We start from the raw sequence: 10,793 nt of genomic DNA, 5'->3' as shown, positions 1-10,793 counted from the left end.
ACACAAACCTCCGGGCTGGGCTGCCCCCCGCAGCCCTTCTGGGCACGGCAGGTGCCCTGGGCTCTGCACCATCAGGATTGCTCCCCCACTCACTTTACCTCTGCCTCCCTCCCCCAGCCATCACCAACTCAATTAATGCAATTTTATCAAACTTGGAGAAGTCTTTGGTTTGGCAGCTCAGAGCTCATCTGAGCCTGTTTGTGGGAGAGGGATGCACTGCAGAGAGGTTCAGGGAGAACAGCATTGTCTGTGCACAGCCCCAGCTACTCCCTGTGCCCTCCCCTCTCTGAACAACTTGGTGATTTTTCATTTGATATCTTTTTTCCTCTGTGCAGCTTCAGCTGGCAGCCTGGCTCCCAGCAAGTCTGCAGCATTGATTCCATTAATGAGTGTGCCTTTGGAATAGAGCAGGGGAGATAAATTATCAGTCAATAGGGGAAGCCTGTGGTCATGATGCAGCCTGCTCCTGGTGACACAGCCTTGAGTCACTCCAGAAGTGCATTGTCCTTCTCCCACTGTTCCCACCTCATGAGAAGCCAGGCAGGGAAAGGGAAGCATGGCTTTGTGCACGAAATTTTGTCTCCAGAGGGTATGGCTCAGCCAGAGCCTTCTGAGGACAGGAAAACCATCTAGTCCTGCTACAAGCAGTGACAGCTTCCACTGGGACAGGTTGCCCAGAGCTCTGTCCAACCACACCTTGAACACATCCAGTGGTGGGACATCCACAGCTTCCCTGAGCTTGATTGCTTCAGGTTAATCGTTGTGTGGGGAGGAAAGGAGCTTGGAGCTATAATGCAGACAAGGGAAGCACATCACCTGAGCAGCATTTTGCCTCCTCGCTGTGCCCAGGCCGCACCAGCTTCTACGAGCAGTACGGGGTCATCCGGGACGTGCTGCAGAACCACCTCACCGAGGCCCTCATGTTCCTGATCATGGAGCTCCCCGCCAACGTGAGCAGTGCCCACGAGGTGGTGCAGCACAAGCTGCAGGCGTTCCAGTCGCTGTGGGGCCTGGAGAGGAGCAGTGCCGTGCTGGGGCAGTACCAGGCCTACGACAGCCAGGTGCAGGAGGAGCTGCAGGAGGCACGGGGCTACGTCAGCACCACACCAACCTTTGCAGGTGAGAGTTTGGGCTGGGCCCTGGCAAGGGGAGCAGTCAGAGCTGAGGAGAGCAGGAGATGCGAGTCCTTGCATGCAGTACCAGCTCCATGGCTCTGGACCTCACTGCTGACTTAGGGATGTGTCCAGGCATCCACTGACGTGGTAGCTGGGAGCTGGACAGGATAACGCTGTTGTCATGTCAGTTGACTAATGACCCAGGATTTCTGGGAGCTGAGGAGGGACAGTAATGGGCAGGTGATGGGGACCCCCGGGAGCGCCTGCTGTCCACGTGTGGGATGGTAGCTGGGATCTCTGTCGTTCCAGGAGTGCTGATCTGCAGCAACAGCCTGCGCTGGGAAGGGGTCCCCTTCCTCCTCACCTCTGGGAAGGCTCTGGATGAACGGGTGGGTTACGCCCGTGTGCTCTTCAAGAACAGGGCCTACTGCACTCAGAGTGGCGCTCTGAGGGATGCAGGGCACAGCCAGTGTAAACCCAAACAGATCATCTTCCACTTCGGGCACGGTGCACTCAACACCCCTGCGGTGCTGGTGAGCAGGAACCTCTTCCAGCCTGTCATGCCCAAAGACAGTTGGAAAGAAGCAGAGGCTCGGTCAGACCTGCACGTCTTCGGACAGCCACTGTCTGATTTCTACATGTACAGCCCTGTGAAAGAGAGAGATGCATATTCTGTCCTCATCTCCCACATCTACCACGGCAGGAAGGATTTCTTCATCACCACGGAGAACCTGCTGGCCTCCTGGGCCTTCTGGACACCTCTGCTGGACAGCACCTCCCGCCAGCCCCCACGCCTCTACCCCGGGGGCGTGGAGAACCAGCACCTCCTGGACTTTGAGATGGTGAGCGGGGGAGTGGCGTTCACCCTGGCAGAGCCAGCGGAGCGGCTGAACCCCAGGGGGCAGATGCCAAGTGATTTCAGGGCAATCCAGTCCAAATTTCGGCAAAGTCCCCTGGTCTCAGCGTGGGCTGAGGACCTGATTTCCCAGCTGGCGTCCGACATGGAGGAGGCAGCAGTGAGGAGCGTGGCTCGCTCTGGGCAGTTCCACCTGGCGCTGTCGGGCGGCTCCAGCCCCATGGTGCTGTTCCAGCGGCTGGCAAGGCACCACTACGGCTTCCCCTGGAAGCACACTCACATCTGGCTGGTGGACGAGCGCTGCGTGCCCCTGACCGACAGCGAGTCCAACTTCCTGGGCCTGCACAGGCACCTCCTGCAGCACGTCAGGGTGCCCTACTTCAACATCCACCCCATGCCCGTGCACCTCAACCGGCGCCTCTGCGTGGAGGAGGACAGGGGAGCAGAGCTCTATGCCAAGGACATCATGGCCCTGGTGGCCAACGCCAGCTTTGACCTGGTGCTGCTGGGGATGGGCACGGACGGGCACACGGCCTCGCTCTTCCCCCGCGCCGAGAACGGCCTGGAAGGGGCTCCCACCGTGGTGCTGACCGAGAGCCCTGTCAAACCTCACCAGAGGATGAGCCTCAGCCTGCCCCTCATCAACAGGGCCAGGCAGGTGTTTGTCCTGGTTTTGGGGAAGGGCAAGCATGACATCACCACCCTGCTCAGCAGAGTGGGCCACGAGCCCAGGAAGTGGCCGATCTCAGGCGTCAGCCCCAGCTCTGGCCAGCTGGTCTGGTACGTGGATTATGAAGCTCTGCTTGGGTGATGCCTTCACAATGTCCCTCCTCCCTTGTCTGTGTGGCCTTGACACCCTGGATTCTCCTACACCGTGTCCACGTTCCTCTGCTGCCAGCAGCGGCTTCACCCCTGACACCTCCAACCTTCTGGGAGATCCGTGGCCTGCAGCACCTCTGACATTGAGCCTGGAGGAAGCTGGGCTCAGTGTCCAGGAGGAGCCAAGAGGAGCCAAGAGCCCAGAGCAGCATTTCTGGCTCTGCTCTGGGTTCTGACCGAGATTTTGGACAAATGACCTCACCTTGAAGTGCCTCAGTTTTGCTGTCAGGCCTTTGTGCTTACTGGCATGTAACTACCTCACAGGCACTACAGGAGACTTGTTAAATCAACTGCCTGCCAAATTCTTCTATGTAAATTTTATATAATTCTCAGGCTAAAAGACAACAATAACACATTCATCCCCTGCCCTGCTCAGTCTGGCTGGGCCAGAGTCGTTGTCTCAGTGAAATGATGGTTGTGTGCACATGGATCCGTAACCTTGTCCGTGCAGCCCGTCCCGTTGGGAGCCAGGCTCTGGCTGTGGCTGTGCTTTCCTGGGAGCACAGACACCCGCTGCCCTTTGTGGCAGGTGGCCCCTAACTGCTGACAGGGATTTGTGAGCTCGCTGCAGTCCTGAGCCTTTGCAAACTGCCCAGCAGCAGAGGCTGAGCCTGTGAGCAGTAATTAGCTGCGTTCATTAAGTGGATGGCTGATACCACGGGGGATGGGGAAGGAAGACAAACCGCTTTTTAGGCTGTTAAAATAATGGGGACAGGGTGAGGAATATGGCAGCTCACAGAGCTGTTGTTTGCCAGCAGTGCAATAATTATTGAGGGAAAAGCTTGGTGCTCAGAGGAGTTGTTGGGTTTAGCTAGCAAAGAAATGTTTCCTTTAACTGTCTCAGTCTCTGAAATGAACTTTTCTCTCCTCAGAACGGAAGCTTTCAGCATCATTTGGTGGCTTGTGAAGTTTCTGTGGGAGGCAGCTTTGTAAAGTGCACACACATCTGTCACTGCTGCACACGCTGAGGGAGCTGCAGGGTTGGCAGGAGGTGGTGGTGCTCTTTGAGCTCGTGGACACTGACTTAGGAGGGAGGGAGTTTTCCCTGTGCACAGCCCTTGGGCACACGGGACTGGCAGATTCACCTCTGACAGGACAACAGAAAGTGCTCGTGGGAATGTACAGAAATTTATAGGAATGTACAGAAATTTATAGAGACGTGTGGTTCTGCTGCTCACAGGGAGCGTTGGAGACACCCAGTGTGCCCAGAGACCCCACTCTCCCTTTCCTAATTCTCTGACTTTCACCTTCCCAGAACGCTGCCACGCACAAGGGGTGTCCTCTGCTTCCAGGACATCCCCAAATGCTCTGATGGGTTATTTACCTTTGAGGCAGTGCCTTACCTGGGCAGGTTTGCCAGCTGGCATGGCTGGTGTCCCCCTTTTGGGGGTGTTTGCTCTGGGTGTGCCCTGGTCACAGGCAGGGTTAACCCCCAGCTCCAAGCCCAGAGAGAGCAGGAGGAAGGGGAGCACTGCAGGCTCCCGTGGCCAGGAGCTCTCTGGAATAACTCTTTCTGTGGCTGTGTCCTGGCAGACACTGGCTCCAAAATCCACCACAGTGGTTGGAGCAGCTGTGCAGAGCAAGGTGGTTTAGGTCTGGTACGTCCATGAATTCAAACACCATTTCTTTTTAAACAGAAATGTCCACGTTAACTTCATTCCAGTTCTTTTCTGTTTGGTGTGAGGGAACAAGTTTTAATTAAAAATTGACCTATGTGAGAGTAACTATATTGTTATGAACACCGGAGTTTATTCCTGTCTCACAGGTGATTGTGGCATTGGAGTTTTCCTATTTTTGCACACTTTCTTGTTAATGGGTGGCTGGCAATAATAATTGAAATAAACACTGAGAGGTTTATTTGCACTTTTTGAGTAAGCACATGGGTTTTTTCCCAGGGAGCTACTGTCTTTTCCAGCTGAAAATAGGGTTTATTTGTGAAGTCTCTATCTAGTGGGTCACCCCAAAATTCATCCTAGATTTTATTAAAATCCATTAAAAGTTTCCCCATGTTTTCCTTCGTGAATGGAGCTGTCTGGGTTGTTTGGGGGATTTTTTAGAACTGTGGGGTTTTTTTCACACAGACAATTCCTGTTAAACTCTTTAATACTTAGCATTTGCTAAATGAAAACCAAATATTTTGGAATATACAAAATTTACGACTGGAACGAGAGACTGGGTGGGAAAAAGGGTTAAATGAGCAACAAATCTGATGAGGAGGAATGGTAGCAATCCACTGGGCTGTACGCCAAGGAACCAGGGCTATTTTTATTTTGGGAAAGTTATTAATAGAAGGTGTGCACCTTCTTGAGAGCTTGTATTAACCTTTCTTTGCAAAGGCAGCTCCATGGAGTGACTTCTTACACTCTGTTTCTCCTGTAAGTGATTATTGATACCAATTTTTATCAATTTTTTTAATGTCAAGTGCATTCCTACAATTCAGTGGTATGATTATTTATATGTCTTACAGAAAACTAGCGCTGGAAATAATTCATTTTTCACATCAACTTTTATAAATCAAATTGTAAAATCCTTTTTCCCATGAGTAAAGTTTTGTGATTCTTTTCATGTTGTTTAATGAATGAAGAATTGTATTTATAAAAAATAAATAGTTTTTAATAATAAGTGTATTTTAATTTCTTCCAGAGAGTTTTTCCCTGTCCTCCTGGTGAGTGAAGTTTTGGGGTTTTAGTTGTGCATAGTGGACAATGTCACTGCAGTATTAAATGTTCACTCTGACTCTTGCTTTTTTTTTTTGGTGTCTCATCCAGACAAGGCCAGGACTTTTCAAAACAAGGAGCAGCCAAAGCCCTTTTAAGGTGAGAAGATGGAATCACCCAATGCTGTGCAGGGTCCTGGAATGGCCAGGCCTCAGGAAAGCCTCCCCTGATCCACATTTACTCCCTGAGTTGCATTTCCATGGATACTGTCACCATAGTGCAGAGCTGCTTAACAACACAGAGTTTATAGGAGTGCATTTTTAAGTGCAGTCTATCAATCTGTGAGCTGAGAGGCTGCAGTTGAAGTTCCAGCAGGAGCTGTGCTGTGACTCGGGCTGGCAGGGCCCTTGGGAAGGTCCCAGAGCTGAGTCCTGGCCTCCACTCCAGCTGATTCCCAAGCGCTCCTGCCCAGACCCAAAGGAAAATCCCACCTGACACCTTCATCCCACAGAGAGAGCAGGCACAGCATGCCCGGGGAAGGGGAGGAGGAGCACAGCAGTTTCATCCCAGTGCCCCAGGGGAAGACTTCATTTTCCTGGCAAGGGGAGGATGGGAGGATTTAAATCAGATGCTTTCTTGCTGCAGTCCTGCTGATTCACAAGTGCTGGTTTCCCTGGCTGCGGCTGGAAGGGCTCTGCCCCTCACAGACCCGGTTTGCAGTGGATTCTTGGGCTGCTGCTGCAGCAGGGCATTGATGTAGCGCCGGGGTGTGGGGCTTTTCAGCGGCCAAACCCTCTCCAGATGCTTCAACAGTACCAGGAACAGTGAATGCCCCCCAAACACAGGGACCAGAGGCAGAGGTGGTAAAAGGAGCAAAACTTTCAGTGTCTAAACGCTTTTTTAAAACAAGTTTTTGGTGCCATGCTCTGCTTCTGCTTTGTGCACAGCTCAGGGTGCTCCTTAGCAGGATTTGTACCTCCAGATTCATTGCCTGCCTTAGCAGGGATGTGGTTCATTGCCTTCCTCTCCCCGAAAAATGGGATTGAAAATGTGGCCATTGCCTAAAAAGGGGCAAGAGAGGAGAGGGAGCGGAGGGAGTGGTTTTGGATATTTGCCCGCATGAAGAAGGGAAACCTTGAGTCAGATGCTGGGGAAAAGGGCAGCTTCACTCAGGGAAGAGGGAGGAAATGGGAGGAAGAGACCAAGCACTCTGCGTCTGTCTGAGGCGTGCACATCCCATTTGGGAATGTGCTTGTGGGATGGACCTGAGTGCTGCTAAAAAGCTTAATTCGGGAAAAGCGAAAAGTCTGCAGCACGAGGGAGGGGAAAAACCCAAGGGCGACGAGGATCCATCTGGCTGCCTGGGTCCCGCATCACCCCCGAGCCTTCTCGGGAGGGCGCTGGCAGCGGCACAGCTCCACGGCGAGCGTCCCGTGCCGGGGGAGCGGGGACACCTCCCCTGCGCTCCCAGCACGGGACATCGCTGCGGTGCCTTTCCGCGGCTCCTCCCTGCCAGCACCCCCAGGCACAGAGCAGCTCTGGAGACAGCTCTGCCAGCAGCAGAGGGTGCTGCTTGCCCGTGCTGCAGGAGCTGCTGGCAGCCGCTTTTCCCAGCCCTGTCCTGCCGGAGCAGCGTTTTCCAGAGGCCCAGACCAGCACAGCTGTGTCTGACACCGGCACGGATGGAGATGAGCCGGGGCTCCTGGGGCACGGCGAGCTCCCTGCCCAGCTGTTCTCCCGGGAGCTGCTCCACCGCTGCTGTTCCTGTATCGTCCTGGTTGCTACCATTTTCCATCCGTGGCCATCCATCAAAAAGGCAAGGAACTTATTTCTCTGCTTTCCCACTCCCAGTGGCCTCCCATGCCCAGGCTGTCACCATGTGCTCGTCTCCCCACAGGCACAGGTGGCACAAGCCGTGTGGGATGTGGCCTCTTCCCGCAGCTGCAGGACCCGTGTCAGCCAGTAAATCGCTGTGATTTCCAGGGGTGCTCCCCTCGTGGAGAGAGAGTCATGTACAGGTACCTCAGAGCTAACTGGGCAGTCAGCTGGGGATGTAAGGGTTGCTCTAAAAAGAACAGGGAGTAAATTCTGCATCCAAGTGCTCCCGTTACAAGAAGGGACTAAAAAGTAGATGACTACTACTTCTTTTTCCTGCAAAGTGCCCCATGGGGATGCTTCTTTATTCTCCTCCATCCCATTCTCTTTTACTCCCTTTTCCACCCCATCTTCCAGCTGAGGAGGGTTTGTTGATTGTCCTCTGAGCAGGCTTGGCAGGGTTTCTCCCTCGTGAGCCTGCTGTTTTCACAGCCTCTCTCTGTCCTGCAGCACACTGGGTTACTTTGGCTTCGTGGCTACACATTACAGACGCTCATTGTTCACTATCTGTTGCATTGTCTCCCTCAATTCCCACAGGCACAGCCTGCATGCAGCACGTACATGTTTCCGGGCAGAGTGGTTGCTCTCTCTCTCCCCTGCTCTCCCCAGGGCACAGAGAGCTCCAGGCTTTCTGCCTGCCTGTCTCTGTACACCCCCTCCGAACACAAGGCAATAGGATCCCCTTTGTCGCTGCAGTCCGCCAGCCTCCTGCTTCAAGGGCAGTGTCAGTCAGGCATAAAGCACATCCACAGAGTCTGTTCCAGCCTCAGAGTCCGTGCTGGGAGTCCAAAGGATTTTAATCTTTAACTTCAGACATTCAAAAGGGATGCAGTTTTCAGATGGTGGATGCTCATCCCCTTCCAGACCCCAGAGCTAATCTACAGTGCTGGATGCTGACCACAAGAAAGCAGGCATGCCAAGCCATTCCTCCTCCCACCTTCTTTTTAATAGTCTTAGCATAAATTCACATGGATGGGAGCTGGAAAAGTCTCTGCTAATCCAGGCTCCATCCCCAGTCAGTTCTCCAAAAAGGCTGAGAGGGATTCCATTGCAGGCCATAAGCACTGGCCCTGGTCAGTCACCCCCCTCTGCCTCTGTTTGTCCTGTTGTTTGAGATGTAGGCAGTGTTCAAAGCGAGTGATTGAAGATCAGCAATTCCTGCTTCTTAAGGAAGCAAGAAAGTCAAATACTAAGGAAATAAAAGCAGACAAGATTCCATAGGAGCTGTGATCTCATCTGGCGAGAAGCCACCACAAAGCTGAGAAGTTCTGCTTCAGCACTTGTCACGTCTGGTTTCCTCCAGCTTCCCTGCTGCTCCCACACCTCCTCCACCCCACTTCTCCTCTTGCTGTAAAGAGCAGGGGTCTCTCTTGGAGCAGGAAACCCTTGCTCACCTGGAACCAGCACACAAGAAAATGCAGGACTGAGTAGCTCTCAGAGAAGCTCACCCCCAAGGCTTGGCCAACTGTCCAAGAACTGAAGAGTATCCTGCAGAAAAAGCTTGAAGGGGGAGACTTTCACAACACACATTGCAGAAGAACTTCTGCTGAAATTAGTGGGGAAAAGGGACTTAAATATGAGCAGGACCAGGTCAAAGCGATGTAGTTTTGAAAAAGCTACCCAAATATGTATCTATTTGACATAAACCCTCCTATTTCTATTTTGCAGGGTGTGAAAGAACATATTTGTGCTGTATCTACAATCTCCCCGGTGTTTCTGGTCAGCTAGAGTAATAAATTTAATCTGATGCAAATGTGTTTTTTTAATGGACCACAGTGGCTGGCATAGAGCAACTATTCCCCAGGCACATCAAAATATGCCCAAGAAATTAGTGCCTCAGTCCTGCAAAGATATGAATGCACATATGAACAACTTCACACACATGCAGTGTCCCATGGAGTTCAGCAGAATTTTTCCCCTTTATTGGCTGAAGTCCTCTTCAGGGATTTTTTGATTCTGTGGCCTGAAAAGGGTGAGGAGGAGAGGAGTATTCGGCAGGGTAGCTGCCTGCCTTGGCCCTCACACCACGTTCATTCCTTCTGACATTTTCTGTCAGCTCAGTGGGTTCCGCACTGGACCCTGCCCTGTTATTTGTCACTGAAGGCCCTGCTGTGACCACCTCGCTGCAGAAATAACCCAGCAGTGGTTCCTACAGTCCCCTGGGGACCACACAATTTCATTTTATCCCATGTGCAGCTGCAGGGTTTTTTTTTATCTTCTAAGAACTGGTGTAACTACATTGTAAATCAATGCATGGCCCATGAAATGTGTCAAAAAGTCTGTTGAGCTCTCAGCAGAATGTAACTTCTTCTTCCCCAGAGATCCAGCACACAAATGCACCCAGGAACTGCCTTCCTCACTACTCACTACGCACTCCCTACGAGGAGCACAGCCAGGGGAAAAAGGGCTGAGTATCCTGCCCAATTAAAATGTAGGTAAGGAAAAGGCACTCACATATTTATGGGTGAACCTTGTTTGAATGAGGTCCCTGTGCTGGAAATTGAGTTCAGCCGAGACGAAAGCAAAGTCCTCTGGAAGTAGAGGCACAAAAATGAGGGCACATGAATTAACTGTGCTCTTTTTTCACGTGTGCCCCAAGACCATCAGTGATGAGAAATGTCAAGACCATGTTAGTGTCCAATCCCTAAAAACAGTAACTCCAGCAGCATGCAGGGGCATTCATTCCACACTGACTCAGATGGCAGACTGCCACCTCCTGAATCACTCACACCACTTCCTGCAGCTCTTAGGTGGTCCTTGGAGGTATCCCATGCTATATGGCTTGCTGAATTTATGACAATCCACGGGTTTGCAGCTTGAGCAGTACTGCTAAAAACAACTCTTTTTGTCTGGAAATGCTGAAAAATTAGTCATCTCAAAGGGACCCTACCGGGTCAGATTTGTCCAGAGAGTTGTTTTTTGAATGAAGACTGAAATGAAGAGAATTGTACTTCCCTGGTTCATTTCGGTAAACAAATGAGTCTTTAAAAAGCAAACAGACATTCCCTGGAGTGATTGAAACATCACAGAATCAATCAGGTTGGAAAAGACCTCTGAGATCATCGAGTCCATGCTGTGACATAACGCCACCGTGTCAACTGGAGCACGGTACAAAGTGCCACGGCCGGGCACTCCTCAAACACCTCCGGGCACGGACACTCCGCCACCTCCCTGGGCAGCCCCTTCCTGATCCCCTTTTATGTGAAAAAACGCGGAACTCTGTGTCGGTGTGCGGACACCGAGGATGCGACCCACAGCGACCGCACCGTGCGCGGAGATCCCCAGCGCCACGGCCGGGACTCGCCGCTGTTTTCCGCGTGGCAGAACAGCACTAAAGCAGCCCAGATCTCACCCAGAAACGGGGCCGGGCAGCGGGGCCGGGCAGCGGGGCCGCCCCTGCGCCCCGCGATG

General features: G+C 52.4%; 1 protein-coding gene across 1 annotated transcript in view; it reads left to right on the top strand.

Moving 5' to 3' along the window:
• H6PD (hexose-6-phosphate dehydrogenase/glucose 1-dehydrogenase) overlaps positions 1-5,469 on the top strand; it is a 10,870-nt gene extending 5,401 nt beyond the window's left edge. Inside the window, exons 6-7 of the mRNA XM_017743966.1 lie at positions 850-1,119; positions 1,425-5,469. Coding sequence (XP_017599455.1) covers positions 850-1,119; positions 1,425-2,782 — 1,628 coding nt within the window. The 3' untranslated portion in view covers positions 2,783-5,469. The remainder of the gene's footprint in view (positions 1-849; positions 1,120-1,424) is intronic.
• The last annotated feature ends 5,324 nt before the right edge of the window (positions 5,470-10,793 follow it).

This window comes from Corvus brachyrhynchos, unplaced genomic scaffold (genome assembly GCF_000691975.1).
Source record: "Corvus brachyrhynchos isolate BGI_N302 unplaced genomic scaffold, ASM69197v1 scaffold68, whole genome shotgun sequence".
NCBI lineage: Eukaryota > Metazoa > Chordata > Aves > Passeriformes > Corvidae > Corvus > Corvus brachyrhynchos.
This window is presented reverse-complemented; position numbering and strand designations above follow the sequence as displayed.